This window comes from Camelus ferus, chromosome 14, assembly GCF_009834535.1.
Source record: "Camelus ferus isolate YT-003-E chromosome 14, BCGSAC_Cfer_1.0, whole genome shotgun sequence".
In the NCBI taxonomy this organism is placed as follows: domain Eukaryota; kingdom Metazoa; phylum Chordata; class Mammalia; order Artiodactyla; family Camelidae; genus Camelus; species Camelus ferus.
The window spans coordinates 10,858,298-10,884,975 of NC_045709.1; the positions used below are offsets into that span (position 1 = coordinate 10,858,298).

The following is a 26,678-nucleotide window of genomic DNA, read 5'->3' on the forward strand; positions in this document are numbered from 1 at the left end:
TGAACAACCAATGGGTCAAAGAAGAAATCAAAAGAGAAAAAAATACCTTGTGATAAATAAAAATGGAAATACAACATACCAGACTTATGGGATATAGCAAAAGTAGTTCTAAGAGGGGAGTTCATAGCGATAAATGCCTACATAGAGAAACAAAAAAGCTCTCAAATTAACAACCTTTCTTTATACCACAAGTACCTAAAAATAGAACAAAGAAGCTCAAATTTAGTAGAAGGGAGGCAATAACAAAAATCACAGTAGAAATAAATGAAATAGTTTTATCAATCTTGTCTTTTTAGACTCTAAGAGCTGGTTCTTTGAAAAGATAATAAAATTGACAAACCTTTAGCTAGACTCACCAAGAAAAAGAGGGGACTCAAAATCAGAAATGAAAGAGGAAAGGTTAAAATGGATAACACAAAAATACAAAGGATCATAAAAGACAACTGAACTATTAAATGCCAACAAATTGGACAACCTAAAGGAAATGGATAAATTCCTAGGAACATACACCCTACCAAGACTGAATTATCAACAAATAGAAAACCCGAACAGATCAAATACTAGTAAGGAGGCTGAATTAGCAATCAGGAGCCTCCCAACAAACAAGTCCAGGACTAGATGGCTTCACTAGTGGATTTTACCAAATATTTACAGAAAAAAATTAATGCCGAGCTTTCTCAAACTCTTCCAAAAAGTAGAAGAGGAGGGAACACTTCCAAAGTCTTTTCACAAGGCCAGCATTACCCTGATACCAAATCCAGACAAGGACAGCACAAGAAAAGAAAATTACAGGTCAGTATCCCTGATGAACATAGATGCAAAAGTCCTCAACAAAATGTTAGCAAACTGACTCAAAAATACATTAAAGAGATGGTACACCATGTTCAAATGGGATTTATTCCAGGGATGCAAGGTTCAACATCTTCCATCAATGTGATACACGTGTTATCAAAATGAAAGATAAAAATACAATTATTTCAATAGACGGAGAAAATGCATTTGACAAAATTCAACATTCATTTATGAAAAAAGCTTTCATAATAAAGGCCATATATAATAAGCCCACAGCTAACATCATACTCAGTGGTGGAAAGCTGAAAGCTTTACCTCTATGATCAGAAGCAAGATAAGGATTCTAACTCACCATTTTTATTCAACATAGTATTGCAAATCCTAACCAGGGCAATTAGGCCATAAAAAGATATAAAAGCCATTAAAATCAGAAAGAAAGGAAAACCGTCACTGTTTGCAGATGAAATTAATATTATATAAAGAAAATCCAAAAGCCTGTGCTAGGAAACTGTTTGAACCAATAAATCCAGTAAAGTTGCAGGATACAGAAATATATTAAAATCTGTTGTATTTCTATACACTAATAGCAAATTATCAGAAAGAGAAATTAAGAAAACACACCAGTTGAGGAGCTCTCCATAAAAGACCCACAGTTAATGTCAACTAAAAAAATGAGTCAATTAGTCTGTTCATAGGATTAAGAGATATCTGGAATTAGACAAAGAAAGAGCTTAGAAATCAATGAAGGGGAGGGTATAGCTCAATTGGCAGAGTGCATGCTTAGCATGCACGAGGTCCTGGGGTCAAGCCCTAGTACCTCCATTGAAAATAAACCTAATTACACTCCCCCCAAAGTAAATTAATTAAAAAAGAAATCAATGAAAGGAATTGTCATATGGGAAAAAACGTAATTAAGACCAAATATGACCGCAGCAGAAGGATAAGTATGTGGGTATCTTACCAGGTGCTGGGGCCTCCTCAACCAACACTAGACTCCGTTCCCCACCTGACTTCCCAGCACTGCTCTTCCTGCACGTAGACTCTAATCAAGCCAAACTGCTTGTCCCTCGCCCCCACAAGTCCCTTGCTTACCTGTCAGTTTCTGTCTTGGCCTCTCTCTCCAACACGGCCCCCTCTCCACCTCATCCACTAGGACAGCAGCTGATCATCCCCAAGTCTCACCTGTGGGGCCACCACCACTGAAGACTCCTCTGCTCCCATGTGAGCGGGGTAGCGTGGTCTCTCCCTCCCAGTCCCACTGTCGTACCTATTGTCACCCTCTTGTCTGACTCCTTTTGTCTCCTATCCATGAAATAAAAGTTTCAGGTGGTTGAAGACAGCCTTCCCTGTAGTTTCCCCTCCTTTTGCCTGTAATAGGTACAAACAAGTGTGTATGACGTTGAACAAAACTTCCCAAGTGGCTGTGGGGAAACCAGGCTCCTGTTTAACAGGGAGGCAGGGCGTTTGCTATCGAGGGAAGGGCCAGTGTGTCATAGTCTGCTGGGAGCCAGGAAGCGTCCCTTATAGTAAATTGCACTCAGAACTCTTTCCTTATTTCAGGGATTCATAAATCAGGTGATCTGACAGGAAATACAGCCAGACCCACTGTCTCCAAATTCATGGTTTAGCTGAAACTTTGCATAGTCAAGTTGGCCTGCAGGCTCAGTGAGCCAGACCAGGGGGAGAATCTGCATTGGGAATGTACATTGGAAGAGAGGACCCCAGTCTGTGCAGCAGAAACAGATTCCGGGGGAGCTGCATGGAGGGTCGGGGAGACTAGGAGGACAGGGATGAGGTGTTAAGGGTGAAACCGCTTGTCCAAGCCCTGTGCAGCACCTGTGGGGTTAGTCTGTAGCCAGCTGCCCCCTTTCCCAGAAAGTTTCTGAAAGCCAGAATAGAGGAGTCGGTGGTTCCTAATTGCAAGTAAATAAATGCTAATCTCCTGAGAGTCCCTCACTCATTGAAGATTTACTGCCCTGAATCACAGGCCAGCCCTGGGATGTGTCCTGATGATCTCTCGTGCACTGGAATAAAGTCCCGGGTTGGTCTGAGATTGTCTGTGCCTGCCCCGCCCTGATCCTTCCATCCTCCCGTCCAACAGCATTTCCAAACCGTGGGGCTCTGGTTGGAGGCAATCAAACCCTTCAAGCATCCGTTTTGCACATAATGGTAATTCTTACATCCCCCATCCTGCTAAGCCAGGCCCTCGTGCTTGTGGCTAATCTGTTGAGCGTCCTTGCATGTGTCCTGGGAGAAGTATTGTTCCCTGTGGTGACAAGGGGCTGCCTCTCCTCCTGGGTTCTGGGATGTCTCCTCAGACTGAGAAGTCTGATCCGTATTCCCCCAAGCTCTGCTCTCTCTCTCTTTGCTTTAGAGTCTGGAGAATGAACTTTCTGGTAATGCTTCATTGCGCCATTGCTGAGAGTTTCCAATCATCAGAAAGTATTTCATGCTGTGTTTAACTGTGAATCTCCGTCCCTGGGTGACCCCCAGTCCTGCTAATGTGACATGCCCCCTTACTCCGGCAGGCACAGCGGATGCACAGAAAGTGTCCTAAACCCAGCAGAGCTCACCACGCCTCAGAGCAGAAACCTGGTTCCACGCTGTCCCCAAGCGCCACGGCCCCGAGCCAGACCCCTGGCAGCAACCCGCAGCCCCTGCCAGACACCTCACACCTGGGGCTCCACGAGACCAGCCTGCCCACTGGGCACACGCAGGAATTTGCCAGACGAGCCAGCAGCCCTCCCAGCCTCCCCTGGTCTTTCCAGAGAAGCAAGTCCTTGTTCTGTTTGCCCACAGGAGACCCCTCCCCGGCCTCATCTGCGCAACCACAGTGGTTTTCAAAGCCAGGCAGCCCGGGGCAGAGGGCAGCGGAGCGGAGGTACGGCCACCCCATCGATGACTTAGAGGGGGCCCAGGAGACGGACGTGGACACCGGGCTGCGGCTCTCCTCCTCCGACCTGTCTGTAGTCTCTGCCTACTCAGCACCCAGCAGGTTCTGCAGCCCCGCAGAAACCCCGCTCCCCCCGGAAAGATGCAACAGCCTCTGGTCAGAGCACAGGGGTTCCAGAGAGGGACCCCTGCCCACTGGGGGCGGGGTGGCCACAGACACCTCCTGGGCTGCCCTCCCTTTCCTCACCAAAGGGCCTTCCAGCTCCTCGGCCGCTCCCCCCACTTCTGACGCCTCCTCGCCCACAGAGTCACCCCCGGAGCGCCCTCATGATACTCCTGACGCCCAGCAGACTCTCAGAGGCGCCCCGCCACCTCCAGCACCGGGCCGCCCCAGGGACAATGACGCAGAGGAATTCTACATCTGAACACTCTCTACCCTTGGCTCAGACCCACAGCCTCAGGTCCCCCTGATCCTCCGGGGTCTAAGCGCCGCCCGTATTCTCAGCCCCGCTTTCCCAGGTCCCTCCAGAATCTAATTGTTTCACAGGGTCGTTAGCACATTTAACACCATCTGTCCCTACTTGAGAGGTGGTACACTTCTCGGGACTTGGTGGAAAACTACTGGGATTTTTATGCAAATAAATTCTCCACAAACATAAGTCATAAAATATATTTTCTGAATACTCAATTCCATTTGGGATCGGGTTTAGCACACTTATTTAAATGCTTCATATAATTGTTTGAAATGAAAAGAAAACCTAGTCAGCTGGAGCTGATTTGGCAATTTTTCATGCTGTGAAGGATAAACAAAGTCAAAATGTTGACGTGAGAAAGATACCAAGTGACTGACTTGTATGAGATTAGTGCACAGTAACTTCATGCCCACCTTACTGGAGTGTCCGTATGTGTCCATCTGACCAGGGAGCAGTGGCCCTGAAAATGTCCAGGGACTGTTACAGTAAAAGGAGTCAGCTTGATAAAACAGTAAACATACCAGACTACAGTCATACCTCACTTTGATGCCACATGACGTCGGATCTGGATTTATGCAAAAGTGGCTAATGTGCTTGGTAAAGATTTAGCCCGAGTAACAGACTCTTGGTGCATTTAAAATATGATTTGAGTTTCAAAAACTAGATTTGCCAGCACCTTTCAACAATGCATTCACTGTAACAAGTGGAGGTCAACAGAAGACTCCACTGCCTGATTTCTTTGGATCGCTAAGGAAGAATCGTTCATTGGAGTTACAGACTAGTAGGATATTAGACATAGTATTCTTAAGATGCTTCCATTTTTAAAACCACAATCCTAAGGGCTGTACATATATATCTATATAAGTGACTGGAGCCACATTTTATACTGCTTTCTCCAGGAAACACGCATTGTCACACATCCTTTTTCATTTTTAAATAACTCCTAGCAGTTTTAACCGGCAATTTGATTGCACCGATTGATAAATGACCCCCTCTTCTCCAAACGGGGAGCTTTACACGAAACGCTGTCCTGAACCAGCAGTGCTGCCTGAGCAGATAGGCACCTTCACTAAAGCTGGACTCCAGCCTGACCTTGGCTTTTCCTGCCTGCTTCTGTTGCAGCATGTACAGTACCTAAATCTCACCTCTCTCCCACTCCAGTAAGGGTATGTTTACAATTCCAACCTCAGCAGTGCCAAGTGCTGGCACTGGGGACAGCATCGAGCTGTCCCTGGTTGCTGAACACCTTTGGGGAGGAAGAGCGTGGACTCGCCTCGCTCACTTCCCACTCTGGTGCTCCTTGCCTGAATTACTCATGGCCCAGTTTACACCGCCCTGGAAGTGCCCACACCAGCCCTGACCCAGCTTCAGAATTCTCCAACAGAACCCTCCAGGCAGCCATGACCAGTCATCAAACTTGAGGTGAAGCCTCAAGTCTTTGACGTCCCTGTAATGAGGACTTTACAGCCTACTCCAAACATTCTGGATTTTCTAGGACTCCGAATGACAATATTCTGCTCTGACTTCAGTCTTTTATAATTCTAGACCAGGAATGAGCAAACTTTATTTTTAAAGGGCTAGAGAGTAAATATTTTTGACTTTGCCATCTGTATGGTCTCTGTCCCAACCACCCAGCTTTGTCAATTACAGCGTGAAAGCAGTCACAGATGATATGTAAATGAATGGGAGTGGCTGACTTTCAAGAAAATTTAATATACAAAAACAGGTGTATGGTGAGATTTGGCCCAAGAGTCCTAGTTTGTTAACCTCATGCTCGACTGGGATTGATCTGAGATCTCAGCCACAGTCAACGGTAAAGGATGGAGGTCTGCAGCCCTCTGCTGCTGTGGTGCCCGAGACCTCGAAAATGTGCTCCTGGGGCCACACTGGTGACGACAGAACCACAGCGCTCAGGGCAGTGTGGGGCTTCTTTCTGCAGAGATGGTTCCTAGAAAGCCACTGGCTGGCCACCCTCTGCTCGGAAATGTGACTCACAGCCAGTATCTGATAACGCAGAGCAACATGCTAATCAGAGATGTTTGCACAGCCCCCAAGGAGCAGAGGCAAGCTCAGGAGTAGCACAAGTCACTGCGAGGACCAACAGCCAAGTGGATGGCTCCTCCCGTCTTCACCCTTCATCAGGACCCTTGTTAGTTCAGTACATTCACACGCACCCCCTACGGATGCTTCAGAGCCCAACTCTGATGCGCTCTGGTCCACCTTTTCTCACTGAACAGCCCAGCCCCCCACCCTCACCCCGCATCCAGCAGTCTATCCTACCAAACTGAGTGACCCCTTTCCAAAGCAGAAAATGCAAGATGTCCCTATAACACAAGGGGAGGAGGAGAGGGAAGCCCACTACAGACCCCGTTCAGGCGCTCCCCTCCGTGCTGTGGTCTGAGGCGGCAGTCAGTCCATAGAGGAGTCACAGAGACACTACAGACAGGGCATAGCTCTTTTCTGACCTACTGCTAGCATCGTCCTCATCCAGGAGAGCTCCCGACACCCACTGGCAGATCCTGACTCCCTTGGATTATTATCATTTGATAGACACTGGCAAACTGTAGGTGCTCAATAAATTTGTTCAATAAAAAAACCAAAGTCGTCTCATAAATTATTTTTCTCCTGGATTCAGCTCTGTGATGGAGGACATCTAGATTTTAGCCCTAGTTTGTCACCGAATGGACAAAATGTCTTTTCTCCTTACCTTGCATTTCCCCCAGCATTGCCCTGGGGGCTGTGTTCGTAAGTACCCTGGTCTAGCTCAGAGCCTATCCCTTATTTGACTCTTTTCCAAGTAGGACTCCCCAAATTACTGCTCACGGCCCCACCGTGGCCCACCCTACACACCATCTAGTATCTGCTTTAAAGACCAGATGTTTCTCAGAGGTCCCTAACTGACCTGTCGAGCCCTACAGAAGTGATCTTGGGTCACCCCAGCTGCGTCTGCCATGGGGGAGGGTGGTGAACCACTGAAGAGACTTTAGCGATGGTGGAGGGGGCGGCTGATGTCTGGTTGTACAAAGTGGGTTGTAGCACTGGGTGCTGCTTGTGCCCTGAGACCCAAGGACAGGGAAGAAGTCACATGGAAGCCCGCTGGGCTGCACCGTCTAGGGCCTTCTGGGTGGGACCAAATGTTCATATGCACTGGGAAGACCCTTGAGCCCAAGGCTGATCTCTTCAACCCCACATAAATCAGGATAAACACAGGTACTTCCTTTCCCCCTACTGGGCTTTCTATAGATAAATGAATTCTCCAGTCCATCATGTAAGAGGCACCTGAGTACACTCATAGAATTCCTAGAATGATTTGCTCTTAAAAACCTGACTGTTAAGAGCTTCTGTCTCACAAACCCGCAGAATGGTATCAATGACCAATTCTGGCCAGTGAGCCCAAGTCTGAACTTAAAAGAGCAGTGGGAATAGCTGGGCGGCCACCTTCCCCTTCGCTGCCCAGGGCCACACTGCGCCATGTTCCTGGTCTGGACACACATGCCCCTTCATGATTTCTCTTTAATTCCCTGGAAATACAATTAATCAGATCCCCTTAGAGGCTTGAGAAAGTAACACGAGAAATCAACATGAATAAAAACAGATTCTCAAAGGAAACAACGTTGTCATGATTACTTTAACACATGGATTTGGAGGATCAAAACCTGAGTATAAAGATTTTTATAGGTTATGTTCTTCCAACTACTACTCCTGAAGGCTTTTTTCTAGTCTTGGGCATAGAGGCCTAGACACCAAATGGTTTTAGGGGACATAATTTCCGAGTAGCGGAGACACACGTTAATGGTAACGTCAGCACACTTGGGTCTGCTCAGCCCTCAGTTTCTATTTTACAGGTGTGATGACTGTTGTCCAGTTATGTGCCCAATATTAGGAGCAGGGTGTTCATTTCAGACAGAAGTCACCAGAACACTTGGGAAAGCTGAAAAGGCCCCTTCCCTGCGTGCCTGAAATACACCCCCTAAATTCTCCATTTGTGATGAGGGCCCCACCTCCCACAGCCCCGGATGGCGTGGGAAAGGGAGTTGCTCCCCTGGGGGAGGCACACCCCCAGTCGGCCTGGTCTGGTTCGGAGCTGCCCCACCTTATTTGCGACATTGATCTTTAAGTTGAGCACCTGAAAGAAGCCAGCCAGGCTCCCTTACATCAGATTTGCCTGGTCCCTAGAACTAAACTCAGAGCGTTTTGGACAGGAGCAACTCCAAACACGTGTAACACAGCCCAAGAAAAGGCCAGTTAGACAAAACCACTTTCAGGCCAGATCACCTGGCTAAGGACGGCTCTGGGGGAAGCTCTGGTGCCACCTGGTGGCCACCGGCAGTGCCCAGCAGGGCCAGCAACTGCCCTTACTGAAGGAGACTCCGCCCTGATGGACACAGGAGGCACTTCACTTCCATTTATTATTCTGCATTTAATTATTTTATTTCTACAAGGTATTGAAGCAACTGAATTTACAGTGACACAAAACAATGCAAACAGAAACTGAAAATCAGGGCTAAGAAAAAAGCCTAGGAATACGACAACTGTAAAGAAAAATGTAACTGCTGCAGGTGAATTTCCTAGAAGCCAAAGCAAAAAGGGAAACATGAGCAGCTTAGTGATCCTCGTGTATGACCGGAGAATTTAGTGCATTGTCTTATTTCATTGTAATTTCAGTTGCCTCAATGCTGTTCCTCAATAGGAAACCAAGTTTTTCTTAGCATAGATAAATCACTTTCTCAGAAGAGGGTTTTTATAAGGGATTTTTTTTTCTGTTACTAAGGGTTACTAATTTGGTCCAAGTTGGTAGCTTTCTTGGTTGAAGGATAGAATTTACAAGACCTGGAGGAGTGGATGCAGCCACGTGCCCTGGATGAGCCTCCCTGGGCATCTCCAGCCACACGGGGGAAGAGGGAAATTTGGCCTTGGGAAGAAAGCCTGGAGGCTGGCTTCCTCCAGTCTCTTGAGGCCAAATCTGTGGAGTTTGGAAAGCAGAGGGCAAGGGGCAAGGCTGACATCCTCCTGGGAGACTGGAGGCTCCAACTCAGGGCTCTAGCCTTTGTGGACAGAGAGCCCACATCTCCTGGAGCCCCCTGTGTCCTTGTCCACGTTCTGCAGTTCCAAAGTCAACTCCGACTCTCTAACATCCCCTGGTTAAAAGTGGTTCTGTACTCTGAAGCCCACATAGACAAGTTATAAACCCCCTCAGCCCACCGTCCACTAGGATTCCTAAAGACTGATAGGACTTCAGTTCCCTGAACCTCCTTCTTCATTGATCTGAGTGGATGAGCTCATTCATTCAACAGGTATTTACTGAAACACATTCATTATGTGTCAGGCAGCGGGCTGGGTTCTGGGGACCTGGGACTGAATCAGCATCTCATCCTCATGGAACTAACTCCTGTCCCCACCATTACTAGTAACCTCTTCCCTGTAGATTTTCTGATCCTCCTGATGGATCTAACGGAGTTGACCTGTGCTACAATTACATACGGAGTCTGATTTTGGCACCAAATAGATCTGGCTTCCAGTTCTGACTCTATCACTCACTGTGTGAACTTAGGCAAGTTATTTCACTTCTCTGAGCCTCAATTTCATCATCTGTAAACTGGACAACAATACCTACCTTGGAGGGTCATTACGAGATTTACTCTATGCCATGTGTGCAGAAGTCCCTATACTGCCAGCAGCATAGAGGGTGTTTCATCAAGGCTGATGTTCTTTTCCTTCCCTTAGGCTACAGAATGGCCACGTGCTCTGCCCAGCAGGCACCAGTCTCCTTCACAGACTCCCTGGTGCCAGGGAGGACAGACCAGGTTTGGCTTCAACATAGTCTTTACAATCAGCAGTTCCACCATCACCTCTCAGCCGTCTATCTGGACATAACTCCACCCAATGGGAAATCATTTGTCCATCGTCACACCCTCCACCTCCCTAGCTTTCCTCTTTTCCCACTTCAAGCCACTTCCAGCAAAACCAGACCTCAGTACTTGTTATCACTCACCACCGCCCCTTCTCCCCAATCCCCAGCTCTGATCTCCCTTCCCTCAACACTCCTCCCCTCACTATCCACATCCATCCCTCAAACCTAGGAAGCCTAAGCTGCCATCTCCCCACCCTCCACTCTCCCCTCCTCCCCAGCCCTGCCAGCCCACCTGGAGCCCACAGCTGGCCCTGACCCCATAGCATTTGCCCATCTCCCCCTGTCCTGTTGCCTCATCTGCTGGGCCCCAGGCCATCCTGCACTTATGCTCTGTTTCTACCCCGTCACTGCCAGACCACACTCTGCTCCATCCATCCACAGCCACTCGGCCAACTTTCATTCAACTCTTAAGGCTTCAATTGTCCAGACCTCTTACAACTTCCCAAATGCCCCCTAAACTATCTTTGTTTGCACTGCTCTCACAGGACAACTTAGCCCCCTATGCAACCAGGGCCAGAACTGCCCCGAATCCCCTCAGCTCCCTCCTGACTGCCTAAGATGTGTCTGATTCCAGTGAGGTCAGAAGCCAGAAGAGAGAAGAGTAGAATGGACCTACTGCTAGTCCTCTGCCCTTGGAAGTGGCCTGAAGACAGAAAATGCAACCTGGCATGGCAAAGGAGACGGGTATATGCAGCAGGAGACGACTCGTCCCATTGCCATACCCAGAGTTACATCCCACTTCCTCCAGAATGAGCCTCCTGTGCCCAATGCAAGTAAATCACCCAGACCAGCAGCTGAGATTCCTTGGCCATGAAGCTCACTGGTGGTCTGGGCCTGTGTTCATCAGCCAAGCTGCCTCTGCAGACCCGCAGTGAGCCCTTTGCTCCTGTGGTCAGTGTCAGAGCTCCCAGCCCTGCCCAGGTGCCTGGGAGCGGGCTCAGAATCATGACCCAACCACATGTGACCATCCCCGGGAACTCTGGGTCTAACCTGGCCTTGGCCCCCAGATTAGATGTGCCCTAGAGCTTTCGGTGGGTGTGCCCTGGCCCTCCTTTCCCCCGCACGCTGAGTCCGCCTCCCTCATGCACTCGGTCACTCTCCTTCCTGCGAGCCGGACCTGAATCCAGCTGCCTGCTGCTACCCCTCGGTGGACGTGTCTGCCCTCCCTGAGCCCCCGAATCAACGTGCAAACCCACATTAAACTGCCACCACCCACACCCGGGAAAGGACTGGCTCCTTCTCCTCTGGGATCCCTCAGTTCTGTTTAACAATTTCTTCTCTCTCCTCATCACCCACGTTCAAAAATCCAGGGCGAAGCACCAAGATAGCTTAGTAGAAAGAAACAGGGTTTTGGAGTTAAACCTACCCAGATGTGAATGTCATTGCCTAGGGTTACTGCTGCATGACACTAAGCAAGAGCTTTCATTTCTCACCCCTCATTTCCTCATTTGCAAAGTGGAGTGAATCGGAGCTGGGTCTAGGGTAGGTCAGGGGGGCACTCAGCTCAGAGGTGAAATTTAAGAAGACACTGAATAACTCAGCAAAATTAATAAGATTTTAAGAAACAAAACTAAAAAAAAAAAAAACAGAAGTAGACACATGTTATCTGTTTGTCATAGTACAATTTATAATAGCAAATCACTGGGGAACAACCTGTATGTATGTGCATATATATACACACATAATACATATATACACACATACATAATACATACAAATACATACGTATTATGTCCTTGACCATGTAAACAATGCAGAGAAAAACAGATTGTAAAGAAGCGTGTCAAATGTTTTTCCAAAGAGGAAATGCAGACGGTCAACAGGCACGTGAAAAGATGCTCAACATCGCTAATCATCAGAGAAATGCAAATAAAAACCACAGTGAGCTATCACCTCACACCTGTCAGAATGGCTACCATCCAAAAGACCACAAAAAATATTGGCAAGGATATAGAGAAATGGGAACCCTCGTACGCTGTTGGTGGGAATGTAAATTGGTGCAGCCACTGTGGAAAACAGTATGGAGGTTTCTGAAAACACTAAAAATACAACTACTGTATGAACCAGGATTCCTTTCCTGGGTATATATCTGAAGAAAATAAAAACATTAATTTGAAAAGATACATGCACCCCAAAGTTCATAGCAGCACTACTTACAATAGCCAAGACATGGAAGCAACCTAAGTGCCCATCAATAGATGACTGGATAAAGATGTGTTGTATATACACAATGGAATACTACTCAGCCATAAAAAAGAATAATATTCTGCCATTTGCAACGGATGGACTTGGAAGGCACTATGCTAAGTGAGATAAGTCAGACAGAGAAAGGCAAACACTGTATGGTATCACTTACATGTGGAATCTAAAAAAAATAAAACTAGTAAATAGAACAAAAAATAAAGTGTGCCAAAGTATAATAGCTCTTGCTTCTGGGTGGTACAATCATGGGTGACATTTTTTGTTTCATTTTTCTTTTTGCACTTGACATTTTCTATGATAAGCACATATTCATTTTATAATTAAAAAATAAAGATAATAAAACTAAGAAAACACGCCACCTTTGAGTATTCTCAATCTTCACTTCTAATCTGTTTCCCTCCTGCTTACTCATCCTCTCCAGGTCTTAATGTGCTTCTGTTCCTTCCTTTCCCTCCCATCCTAGCTATACAAGTTGTGTAGACGAGGGATTGGAGCCAGGTCCTCTAGTCCTGGCCCCTTCCTGACTAGCTGTGAAACTCTGGACAAGTTCCATAACCTTCTATGACATGGGTTCCTCATCTGGATGCCGTAAAGTGAGGACATCCAAATACTCACTTCACCTCTCTGGGTATTTGTCTTCATGGTACAGAAACTGGCTTGCTTCATGGGCCACCGTGGCCAGGGTGATCGGATGGCAGTCGGAACACAAGAGACCAGAGGCCCCTCCCCATTTCACCTACCATATAATCCTCCAAGACTCTGAGATGCTTCTACTCAGGGGAGGGCAGCCCTCAATTACAACTCAGTGGAATTTCCAGTGACACACAGGATGATGGTTTTGTGTCATAATTAGTTTAATTTAAAAGAAAATGAAGAAATATTTGTGCACCCCTGATTTTGTTGCCTGAGAGTCGTGCCTACTACCCAGTGTTGTTGGGTACCATGTTCTCCTCACCTAGGCTACGGCCACAGACTCCCAACTGGTCTCCACGGCCCCAGCATCTGTCCATTCCTGTCCATCTACACACAGCTGCCAATTTTTAATGTGTTTTGCACATCCTCCTGCTCAAAATGGTCCCATGACTTCCTCTTGCTGACCAAGCAGAAGTGCCCTCTCCCCAGACCACTCTCAAGGCCTTCACTATGTCCCCCTTTCCGTCTTAGCCCTTACTAGTCCACACTCCAGTCAAACAGGCTCTTAACTCCCCACTCTGCACACCCAGTGCTTTCCCACCCATGTGCATGTGGCAAGGCTCAGGTTATTCCTTCAATTCTCTGCCCAGGAAAATCCCACCATCCCCCCAAGCCCATGGCAGACACCGCCTCCAGGAAGCCAGAGCTGCTGTCATGTGCTAGGACTAGGTTGTCCCTGACTCAGGACAGATCACAGGACATTTACTCCTGTCATTGTTTAGATACAAGGTTCATCCACCAGGCAAATTATAAACTAGTTCTCAGTCCAAGCAGTACTGCGATAAATCCGATGGGAAGGAATGCGTGCAAGAGTGATGTACGTGTCTGCCGCTGGCCTCGCGGGTGCTCCTTTCATGACAAATCCCCGTTTCCACATTCCCGAGTCAAGACCCCTGACCCCGATCAGACTGCTCACTTCATCATAACTACTCAATCCAAATGTCCTGGGAGGTTGAGAGGGAGAAACTGTGCGCAGGGAGGAAAACCCACGAGGCCATTATGAGCAAGTCTGTATTTACCTGAACCTCCGCCACTTACTGTGTTTTTCAGTTTTAGTCCCATCTGCCTTCATGCTTCCAGACTGAAAATCCTGACTTTTCTAGCTTATCCATATGGAATTTTTTTCTCCCTGTTCCCCCTCCCCATCTCTTTTTAAATTTTTATTATTTTTTTCTGGGTCTTTAATTCCCCAGATTACACATTTCTGAGTCACTCTATCCACACCCACATTGGGAGCCAGATGCACTCTGGTTTGGACCACAGATGAGACACGATTGTTACTCTGATCTCCAAAATATTTCTTGTCTTCGCAAACATTTGGAGCTAAACATTGAGGGCACTTGCTTAGAGAACCTTTTTCCAACCTAGAATTTACCCACGTTCCCCCACAGACATCCTATGTGTACGTAGCTATTTTTAAACTTTACACCCACAAAACTCTTGGCAAAAACACAAACCAAATGGATTCCAAACCCAACTGGCTTAAATCCACATGTTTGAAAAAAGAACACTGAACTAGCGTGAACACACTTATTTGCTCTCTTTAATGTTTGTCAGGGTAGAATTAGAGCCTTTTAAGGTAGGGCTGGGAGAACAGGTATCTGATCTGTTTCTTTGCCTCGGACGGAAAATCTCTTCCATTATCACTTTCCAAAATGTCCCTTGGTGTTGGCTTCCTGGACCTTCAAAGCCATATGTACGACAAGAACAGCAGTGGGTCCCCTCAGATGTGGCTGTGCACCAAGAACCTCTCAAAGCAACAGCCGCTCCCTGGGGCCACAGCGCCCAAATTCCATTGTTCGCATTTTTTTTTTTTTTACCATATCCACATATTGACTGTACAAATGATTTACTTATTTTTAAAATCAAATGGAAAACTAGCAGACTCTCCAACACTAGGTTGCAGAGTAATGTGGTACAAGAACCCACAATGTGAAGCCAGAGGCTGCTGGGAGGGGAAGGGCAGCCAGACTATTTCAAGAATGCTGCTACCTCCCTGTGCTCAAAGCTCCCATCTTTCCTCTCAGCATGTCCATGGCTTTGAGGCCGTTCAAAAGCAAACAGTGAAGAACCTCCTTGCAACAAGACGAGACACTGCAGGAGCTGGCAGTGTATTCCCAGCCCAGTATGGAAAAAAAAAAAAAAGAAAGAAAGAAAGAAAGAAAGAGGAGCAGGTGATGGGATCTGTGCACTGGATTGTGTCACTATCCTACTTAAAGCCTTGCAATGGCGTCGTGTTGCCTTTGGACTAAAAATCCAATTGCCTGTCCCCAGCCCACAAAGCCCTGTGCGAACTGGCCCCTCCATCACTGTCCAACCTCATCTCCCATCCGCCTCTCTCACTATTCTCCAATCCCGCCAGACTTCTTGGGGCTGGGGCTGATCCATGGGCCAGTGGAGTCAAACTCTAGTCCTAAGAGTGACAGGCATTAATTACCCCCCAGGAAGGCTCAAAGGAGGCCTCATAGCTGCCCATCCCACTGTCCCCAAACCTTCCTGTTAAAACATCGAGACATAAGAGTTATGAAAAACTGAGCCATACCTTGAGTGGCTTCTGGTCAACCAATAGAAACAAGCCTTTAAATACACACTTGCCCTATAATACGGTCACGGCAATGATACAATTAAGAGCCATCCTCGGTTGCCCAGAGGCAGGGAGGGGTGGAGAGAGATGGTGAACTCTTCCTGGGGAACCAGGAAATGCCTCCTGGAGGAGGTGAATGCATGTGCTTACCTGGGAAGATGAGTGAAATTCCATGATACCAGAGCAAAGGGATACAGAGTAGCTTTGGCAAAACTGGAGAAGTTGGAGCAACATGCTGGGGAGAAATGCTGGATTCAGCTCTCACTTTGAAAAAAGAATCCCTAGCGAAAGAAACTGCCTCAACATCACTGTGCATAGATACTGGCCAAACCTAGCTCGGCTGCTGACCTCCGAGTAGGGGAACGATGGTGCAGGTCTCTGCAGAAAGGAACAAGGCCTGAACTTCACCTCCCTTAGAGAATCCTTTTAAAAGAGCAAGCTACCCTAAGTACCACCTGCATGAGGGAGACCAGCACAATATGCACTCACTTGATAATGGCCACAATTTCTTGGCTGTAGACCAAAGTTATGAGGAGTTGAGTTGCATTTCTATGTGCTAAATGCCTGCTTGAGAGTACATCAGGCCCTTCTGGAAACCTGCCCGTTACTGCATCTGGAACTTGAGCATCATTTTACCAGTTGAAACCACTCTAGCTTTATTGCTGTTCCTTTGCTTTTATGAAATACCATTGCTCACATCTACCCTTCATTTACCACTCTGCCCTTGGTCACAAAGAAACCGCTTTGCTTCAAGGTACTTACTGAAAACTATATTCCATGTTAATAATGATAAAATAAAGAGCTGACATTTACTGAGAACTCAGCATGCCAGGCCTTGTGCTGAGCACTTTATAGACACGATCTCATTTACTCTTAAATACATGAGATTGTAGTCATCATCGTTTTACATGTGAGGAAACAGGCAAAGAGGATAAGAAATGGCCATGATCACACAACAAATGGGAGACTCTCATCGTGAAATCATGCCTTCTTTTAAATAAAAACATTGAGTATTGTTAAGCTGTATCAGAACACGTAAAGCTGTATATAACAGGAACTCTCCACTAAGTTTATGATACAGCGGGGAAAGTAAAGCAACACAGAAATATCTAGAAGAAAGAGTGAGGTGTGACAAGTGTTATGAACACTATTTTCTTGTAGAGAAGTGTGGAATCACTCCTGTGAAACTAAGTGACAAATGAGCTAGGTTTTGAAAAGGAGTAAAACGTTAAGAATAAAATGTGCGAACGTCTTTCCAAGCAGAAACATTTAAGTCGAGTTCCCCCAAAACAGGAATGACTAAACCAGCAACATCCAGTAAATTTTATTATTATATTATCACCATTTATGATTGTGCTAATAAAATATTAATGTATCGTATTTACTTATTTGCATATGTAATCATAAGCACAATTCACCAGCCCGTTCTCCTCATAAACAGCACCTTAATGAATCTGATGGTAACAATCTGGTAGGATTAGCACACAAAATTCAGGTTTCAGAAGTTATAAGCAGATTCTATTAAAATTCTCTCCCTATAACTTAATTATGGTCATTATCAAGCCCAACAATAACGAAAGGTATTTCCTTTTAAACAGGAGAGTCCTGCCTGCATCAGATGGAAGCAGGAGCTTGTCTGGTTCAGAGTCTGACTCCGCCTTTGGAAGGCAGTCAGGAGCATCCACACGTAACACACGGAAGATCTTGTCTATGAAAGTCAAACACACAAAAACCTCAGGCCCATGCATGGTCAGCCAGTGCACTCAGGGCCACCCAGGCCCACCTGAAGTGTCTTTGTCACACCTGTGATGGAACAGGGAGACCAGCTTCTCCCCCTGCAACCAGGGGGGCCTGGGTCTGGGGACCAGCCTCTGCCTTCCCTCCACCCTCAGTCAAGAGCGGAATTCTTCCCACTACCTTGATGTTCGGAACAAAAGGAAAGAATGGGAAATAACTAGAGGGTAAGAAGAGGAGCAAGAAAGATGGAAGAAATCAGAGGGGGCGGGTATAGCTAAGTGGTAGAGCACATGCTTGGCGTGCACGAGGTCCTGGATTCAATCCCAGTACCTTCATTAAAAAAAGAAAAATTTAGAAAGAAATATGGAAGAAATCAAAAACTCCCCCAGAGCCCCTGGCTGCTGTGGTCCCCAGAAAGTGGGCTGGAGCCTTGGTGGGGTATCCAGTGCCCCTGGAAGGCCGTGACTCCATCCTGTGCCTTCAGCACCATCAAAGCACTCTGTACCCTCTTTGGTTTAAGAGGGAGGACTTCCATCCCCACAGTTTCACGGAGGCCATGAAGGACAGGTGTTTCAAAGCTCTTGTCACAAATAAGGACAATCAGACAAAGAAAGGAGTAATAAGGTATGAACATCAGACAGTGGGCACAAGTCAGATGTGTGACATTTTCAATAAGGTCAAAGAATGCCACGAAATTTCCAAAATAACATTAGTGTTAATTTGCCCTCTTTGGGAAGTAATAATGTTACCTCTGGAATTAGGGAGTGGAGTAGAGGCTGGGAGGACCTAGTTGAGCCCCGAGGTCGTCAGAGGAAATGAAGCGAGGCTGAGGCATCTGGAGCACACAGGCACATAGGTCCCCTGGCCCCACACATGGATTTCACCCTTGAATGAGGGCCATTTGCACAGTCAAAGCTCGTCACAGAGGCCCTCTCAAGTCATCAGTTTTCCCAGCATTTCCTCAGCTAAGTACAATCAATTTGCACATGGGTTTCATTTTTATATAACAAATATAGGTCTTCAAAGCAAGCACCCGATCTATCTGGATTTTGTCTGTTCATTTAATTACATAAAGATGGCATCGTAGTTAAGACCATTCTGCTGAACTGCACATGTCTTCCATCGCATTGGGCAGCTCACCCTCGTACCATGTATCTCTAGCCAGGCCCTGTAAATCAGCACATTCTCAACAGCTGAATCAGAAATAACTGAAGAGGATATTTAGACCAGTGGAGTGGGAGGGCAGGGTGAAAGATTTAAACATCAGAAAAAAATGCATGATGAAACAATAAAGAGAGATGAATTAAGAAGAGCCTGTTTTCTTTATTACATGGGAAAAAGTGGTATCTTTGCAAAAAGTCTTGCTGAAATCATGCCTGATACTAATTTTTTTTTATTCTTCCACCCCTGTCCCATTCAAATTACTATCTTCAGGTTCACTATAGCACCGGCCTAACTAGAGCCAGTGACAAAGCCAATGCCCAGCGTAGAAAGACCACACCACATCCTAGAAAGGCAGTGCGTGACCTCTAGACCCAGCGGTTCCAGATGTCCTCTGGAGCAGGACAGGTGGGGAACAGCCTCTGCAGGAGACAGAAGAACAGCTTCTACCTCCAGCCACTTCCAGCCTTTTATTTTACATCTTCACAACAGAAAAAAAGTTATCAAATACGTTAAGAGGAAATATATGCACACCTCAGTGGAATCTTCCATTTTCTGAGCATCAACTGGATACCAAGCATTGTGCTAAATACTTTCTGGACATTCTCTTTTTTATGCTCTGAACAACCCAATGGGATAGGTTTCATCTTTTTTTTTTTTATTTTATTTATTATGAGAGAACTGAGACTTGGTGAGATTAAGTAGGCTGACCAAGGACATACAGCTAGTTAACAGGTGGGTCAGATTTCCAACCCCGGTCTGTCTGGTGCCCAAGACCATGCCCTTAATCATTATGCTGTACTGCTTCCTCACCACTCGATTGGAAGTGGTTCTTAGCTTAGAATCCAGTCTCCTAGTGGGACCTAGAAGGACATTTGTTAAAAGATGCTGGGCAGATCCCAGAGTCTCTCCAAGGGGCAGAGACCCAGGCTTGACCACACACAGCCAGGAATGATGCCAAACTGCTCTTTGGAATTTTCCTTGCAGAAACACCACTGCTGCTCTGAGCCACCAGTGACACAGATCATTCCCTCAGACTGGCCATCAGGGTCCCCACTAAAACTGCCCCGGAAGACCCAGAGGCTCTGGGTCTCCTGCCTGGCCTGCCACTGCTCACTTCCCGTTCACGCCCTGTGTGCGTGCTGCTAATTAGCAGGCTTTAGCTCACGTATCGCACCAAGCTGGAAAGGAAGCCTGGGACATGTAGCGTGGGGGTAGTGCTCTTGGGCAGGTGAGACTTACAATATGGAAACTATAAAAATAGAGAGTGAACAAAAAGATTTAGAGCCTCTAAAAATAGTATTAAATAAGCATTTGTTGAGGGCCTACTATGTGTAGCACAGGACACTGGACTCAAGGCTTTCAAGCGTGATGAATGGTGGTCCAGGAGCTGGATCCTGGAGGAGTGGAGCCTGACTACATCAAGTAAATGATCAGCCACTCAAGCGGCCAGATAAGCCATCAGAGAGGCACATGCAGTCCTGTGAGCTGGGACATCAAGATGTGACAAACGAAAAGATAGGATGGATGAAAAGATAGGACCAGATGATCTGACCCTGAAAGCACAGATGTCACCCACAAAGGCAGAGGATAAATGGATGGAAATGCATCCTCTTCCACACTGGCCTCAAAGTGTGTCAGGCAGGAAGAATGAACACATCCCCTGACAGGGCAGGGCAGGACCTCAGATTCCACTCTGGCCAGATGGTTCCCAATGTGCAGGAACTTACTATGAAGTGGTGTTTCTTCAGGGATCACTGAAGAGGGTGGTGAGGGGAGGAGGCGGCCGTCAACCAGGAGAGAAAACAGCATCGTGATCACAAGAGCGTGGAAGAGGATGGTGCATTTTGGACAACAGCCTAAGGAGGACAGGTTGGAAGGCTGTGCCAGGCAGAGTTAAAATCATAAACAGGAACCTCTCCAGGTTATCTGAACAGCCAGGATTTGTGACAGAAATTAGTTGGCTTGCCAAATCTCCTGGAGGACCAAAGGGTCGGCTTCGGCTTTGGCTCTGCAGCCAGAAGCCAAGCCCAGACTCCAAACAGGACAGCTTCAGCAAAGACCGTCTGCTGCTGCGAGACAGTGCCTGAGCCCCTCACACTGCATGCTTTGCGCTCCCAAAGCCCGACGGCCGGCTATTCCAGAGAATGGATTCCATTTCCTCCCACGGCTCTGACATAGGAGCACCTCTTGTTGGTCCCTTTGTCACATACCCGCGTCCCAGCTTCCGAGCAAGGCTGGGGAACAAGTCCTGCCTTCTCCCTTGCGGAAGCAGGCAAATGTTGTGAGAATACTGTGCAAGGATCTGGGTGGCCACACTCATAACAAATGTCCATGACAGAGGCGCACTGTGAGCTGGCCTCTTTGCCAGCTTTGGGGGCAGTAAAACCAGACTTGGCTTTGCATCTCCTGACCAGGAGGCAGCATCTCCTACAGCCAGAGAGAGGCTCAAGGGTTCCAGACTCCAGCCAGGGGGGGGCTTCTGGGCAATCAGACCTTTAGGAAAACTGAAAATACGTAGTAAGTTTACTCAAACCTGAATAATGACCAACATGCCTTATATGCTGCCTTCTCAGGGATACTGCATTTGGATAGAAAACAATAGTTTAAGTAAAAATGATAACTCACTAAATGGCCAATTTTTGGTATCAGGCAGCTAGTGGGGAAAATATTTTCCAGTTGGCAGGAGGGGAAGTGTGGCAAACTTCAGATTGCCTATCCAATATCCATTCTCCCTTTCTTCCTTATTAATAATATTGCAATTTTGGTGGGAGGGGACAGCATGTGCTCTTTTAAAATAGTTACTCCCAACAATAAAATATCTGAAAAAGAAATAAAGAAAATGATCCTGTTTACAATAGCTTCAAAAAAATAATACTTCAGAAATAAATTTAACCAAGAAGGTGAATGATCTCTACACTGAAAATTACAAGACATGGATGGAAGAAACTGAACAAGACACAAATAAATGGAAAGGTGAATCGGAAGAATTATTATTACAATGTCCATATTACTCAAAGCCATCTATATTTTCAATGTAATCCCCACCCAGATGCCAATGGCACTTTTTAGAGGCAGAAAAAAACAATCCTAAGATTTTTAAGAAACCACAAAGGACCCCAAAGAGCCAAAGCAATTCTGAGAAAGAAGAACAAAGGTGGAAGCTCCATGCTACCGGATTTCAAACTATATTATAAAGCTGTAGTATTCAAAATAGTCCAGTACTGGCGCAAAAACAGACACATAGATGAATGGAACAAAGAGAGCCCAGAAATAAATCCATGCATATATGGTCAACTACTATTTGACAAGGGAGCCAAGAATACTCAATGGACAAGACAGTCTCTTCAATAAATAGTGCTGGGGAAATCGGATATTTTCTTGAGAAAGAAAGAAATTAGACCCCTATCTTATACCATTCATAAAAATTAACTCAAAATGGAATAAAGACTTACGTGTAAGACCTGAAACCATAAAACTCCTAGAAAACATAAGGAAAAAACAGGTCTTGGCAATGATTCTTTTGTATGTGACACCAAAAGCACACACAATAAAATAAAAAATAAACAACTGGGACTACCACATCAAACTAAAAAGTTTATGTACAGCAAAAGAAACAATCAACTTAAAAGACAACCTACAGAACGGGATGAAATATTTGCAAATCATATATCTGATAAGGGGTTAATATCCAAAATACATAACGAATTCATGCAGCTCAATAGAAAAAAATAATAATTCAATTAAAAATGCCCAAAGGATCTGAATAGACACTTTTTTCATATAAAAGGCCAACAGGTGTATGAAAAGGTGCTCAACATCACTCACCATTAGGGAAATGCTAATCAAAACAATAAGATGTTACCGTGTGCCTGTTAGAATGGCCATTAGCAAAAAGACAAGAGATAACAAATGCTGGTGAGGATGCAGAGAAAAGGGAACTCTAGTGCCACATGAGTTAACGCGGCCACTATGGAGTCAGTATGGAGGTTCCTCAGAAAATTAAAAATAGAACTACCATATGATCCAGCAACTCCAAGTCTAGGCATGCATCCAAAGGAAGTGAAATATATATATACACACACACACAGAGTGGAATACTATTCAGCCGTCTGCAACAACATGAATGGAACTCGAGGGCATCATGCTAAGTGAAGTAAGTCAAGTAGAGAGAGATTAATACTATATGATCTGACGCATATGTGAAATGTAAAAACAATTTTTTTTAACTCACAAAAGGATCAGATTTATGGTTACCAGAAGTGGGGAGTGCAGGGTGGGGAAACTGGATGAAAATGTTCCAAAGGTACAAACTCTCAGTTATAAGATAAATCAGTACTGGGGATGTAATGTACAGCATGATGCCTATGGTTAACTATATATGCTATAAGGTATATTTGAAAGTTGCTAAGAGTAAATCCTGAAAGTTCTTATCACAAGGAGAAAAAATGGCTTCTGGGTTTTTTTGTTGTTGTTGTTTTTTTACAACTGTATGAGGAGATAGATGTTAAGTAAATCTATTAGGGTAATCATTTCACAATATATGTATGTCAAGTCATTGTGCCATACATCTTAAACTTAGGCAGAGCTGTATATTGATTACATCTCAGTAAAACTGGGGAAAATTACCTCTGAAAAATAAATTTAAAATAAATAAAAATAGTCACTCTCTCGCAGCCTGGGGTAGTCATGTGACCCAGTTTTGCCCAGCCCAGTGAGATAAGCAAAAGTCTACTGTGTGGGGTTTCTAGGGAAGCTATTATTTTGTTGATGAAAAACAATAGATTCAACTGGCCCATCACTTTTTTAAAAAATAGATTTTATTTTTTAAGAGAAATTTTAGGTCTGCAGCAAAACTGAGCAGAAAGTAGAGTTCCCATAACTCCCCACCCCCGACACATGAACAACGTCCTTACTATCAACATCCCTCCACAGGTGGTACATTTGTTACAGCTGATGAACCCACACTGACACATCGTTATCACCCAAAGTCTATAGTTTACATGAGAGTTCATTCTTGGTGTTGCACATTCTATGGATTTTGACAATGTATGAAGACATGTATTCACCGTAATAGTAATAGTATCACACAGAGTAGGTTCATGGCCCTAAAAATCCTCTGTGCTCCGCCCATTCATCTCACCTTCCCGTCTGTCCTCTGCCAACCACTGACCTTTTTTCTGTCTTCATAGTTTTTCCTTTTCCAGAATGCCATATAGTTATGAATCAGACAGTATGTACCCTTTTCATATTGGTTTCTTTCACTTAGTAATATGCATTTAAGTTTCCTCCATGTCTTTTCATGCTGTGATAGTTCACTTTAGAGCTGAATAATATTCCATAGACTGGATGTACCACAGTTTATCTATTCACTTAGAGAAGGACATCTTGGTTGCTTCTGATTGGCAATTATGAATAAAGCTGCCATAAAAAAGATTTGCATGTGGGTTTTGTGTAAACAGAAGTTTTCAACCCATTGTGTAAAAACCGAGGAGTGCGAATCCTAGATCGCGGCCCATCACCTCTGCACTTTGCCTGATGCCCTTCTTCCTGCCTGCAATGCGGGGGCAATGCCAGGAGGAAGGGCGGCCCTCCTGCCACCCCCAGCAGAGGGGGAGCCTGGGTCCACAGTAGCTTTGCTGAGTAGCTCACCAGCCCTGGACAACCTACACCAGACTTTGTTATGTCAGAAAAAAAAAAAAAAAGGATCCTATTTTGGTTTTACTACTGTTTCAGCCAAACTCAGTCCTAATGGGTCCAGAAATCTCCGTGTTCCTGAAATTGCCTAGAAAGAGAAGCTTATGGACAACAGGCTTGGCTCACAAAATATTGTCAACCTGGAAACAATTGTGCTGGTTTCTTTTTTTTCCTTTCTTTCTTTTTTTCTTAATTTAAATTCCATCTAAATCTCGAATCTTTTACCTTTGTTTAGAATAGATTTTTTTCCCCTCAGAGTGAACGTCAATGAACAGAGGAAGTGCACTGCCCGTGTTGGAGGCAGGGAGAGGCAAGGGGAGAGAAGCGAGGCCCTTTTCCTTCTTCATTAAGTACCCAGTTGGGAGCGTAAAAACACCATCTGCAATTCAGTACCTGCTGGGCAGAGGATGTGCGTCCTGAGCCGAGAACCCATTTGCCTTTATGAGAGAAGGTTTTTTCTTTGTCTGTGAAAGTCCTATTATAAAAACAATTAGTCTCGTTAAAGGATTCTGTTCTGCAGAAGAACTAATTCTCATAGCTGCTCATCCTTAGAAACAGCCTAAGTCCCGGAGGGAGGGTGATCCTGACATGTCTGAGGAATTCGCCCCTGGACCAGAACCTGCTTGGCCAAGGCAGGAGTCCACGCCGGGCAGGAGGCAAGACAAGGCCTCGACGCCCGTCCACACTGCTCTGTGGTCACGAGGCCACAGGGGCGAGATCCAAGGGAGTAAAAAGCCTTGAGACCAACTGGATCATGATGGGGAACAGTTCTTTAAGACCTCAACACCTTACTGTGCTCAGCAACTCTTGATTAACACGGACCCTTTTCAGTATCTTCAGTTGTGCAGAAGTGTACAGTTTGATTAAGGAGGTTTCATTTATAAAATATAGACATGAGATAGATTATTTTTCTAAAATACTATGCTGTTTTACCAAATTCTACTCTTCTGTTGGGTAGGAGATACTCTTAAAGGACATTTTAATCCCACTTAACAGCTCGTCAATTACTTTATTATTAACATAGTCTCATCTCAGGGCCTCAGCCTTCCACTTTTTTTTTTTTTTTTTTTTTTTTTTGCATTTTTTGCACCCCTCCCACCACCAGCCTTGTCCATTTTTAAATCTCGGGCTCATATTTGACTCATTCTTCCCCAACACCATGCTCGGCTCCTCGTCTCAGGGATTTGGAGTCAGTGGTGTGCCGGTAGAGGTGAGACCCTAACACGCTTCTCAGCTCAGAAGGGAGGGGGGGAGCACAGATTTGTAGCTTCTGCTGATTCTCATGGGGGTAAATACTCCCACCAGCTGGATTTCAGGCTTCCAAGTGGAGTCAGTGAACGTGGAGCTGTCACAAGCTGTCAGCTCCCGAGCAGCATTGCATGGAGCGGCCAGAGGCACGAGCCTGGCCCAGTCTCCCAGCCCCTTTCCCAGGCCTGCTCTTCCGGTGTCGGCACAGGAGAAAGGCAAGGAAACCAAAGGACCTCTCCAACCTCAGCAATTACACAGTAGCTGCATTGAGGTCGCCAAACCACCCCCCTTGTTTTTTTTTGGTCTCATTATGACCAATCTAACTGTGGCCCCCAAGCCCAGCTGGCAGAGAACACATCCCCAGGCACCTCCGCCAACCACTGACAGTGACCTCGTGGCCTGGTTGCCCTCACTGGTGACTTCTTACCATCAGGCATGTCCCTTTGGCCCACTCTGCAGCCTAAGAAGCCTACAGACCCCAGTTTCGTCTGACCTCCTGGGCCTGAGCTTCTATCTGGGAAGATAACATCTTCTGTGTGTCCTAAAATGGGGACCTCAAGTGGGTAACAGTGGCTCCCTCCAGGGCTCTTTCCTCTGTTCACACAGATTAGACCTGATCAGTGTAGAACAGCTGATCAGCAAGTGCGGTCAAGAGCAGACATCCAGCCAAAGGACAGGAGGGCACCCTCACCCTTGCACCTGCTCCAACCTCCCTCACCTTCTCGAGCCCCACTCAGCACTCCCCAGAAATGGTGACCTCTCACCCTCTTCCTTCAACTTTCTTTATACTAGGGGGGATGTTCTCAGCCAGCCCAGCAGGGAGCTACCTTGTCTGTTAGCAGGCAGCTTTCAGGACCTAACGTGAAGTCTTTAGAGCCCCTGTGGGCTGTCATCCCAATTTTGGAAAAACAAAGTATACAATTATTAATGTCACTTGTAACATTCTTTACCACACACAAAAGGCTTTTGGGTACATTTTATCTTCATAACCAGTCATCTTTAAACTGAGGTACATGTATCACTGGGGGTCTCCAAAGACTCTCCAAGAGGAACACTGAGCAGGCATGGTTTTGAGGGCATCAGTTTTCAACTCTCAACTTTCCTCTGCCCTCTTCCTACAACTGATCTGCTGAATTCACTTCTTCGTGGAAGTATTCTGAGGTCCCCTTTCCCCACTCCCCTTCTCCTTTTCAAGAGAAAGAAATACCCCTCACTCATCCCAAATCTTTCAATTTTTGTTACAGATCACCATGTGCATTTCAGTATATAACTCAGGAGTCCAAAGAAC

General features: G+C 45.8%; 1 protein-coding gene and 1 long non-coding RNA gene across 4 annotated transcripts in view; one reads left to right on the plus strand and one right to left on the minus strand.

Moving 5' to 3' along the window:
* FAM124A (family with sequence similarity 124 member A) overlaps positions 1-6,753 on the plus strand; it is a 72,029-nt gene extending 65,276 nt beyond the window's left edge. For all 3 annotated transcript variants that reach the window (XM_032496201.1, XM_032496202.1, XM_032496200.1), the window contains one exon: positions 3,321-6,753. In XM_032496201.1, coding sequence (XP_032352092.1) covers positions 3,321-4,109 — 789 coding nt within the window. In that variant the 3' untranslated portion in view covers positions 4,110-6,753. The remainder of the gene's footprint in view (positions 1-3,320) is intronic.
* LOC106728997 overlaps positions 1-26,678 on the minus strand; it is a 66,197-nt gene that overhangs the window by 18,736 nt on the left and 20,783 nt on the right. The gene's annotated exons all lie outside the window — the stretch shown is intronic.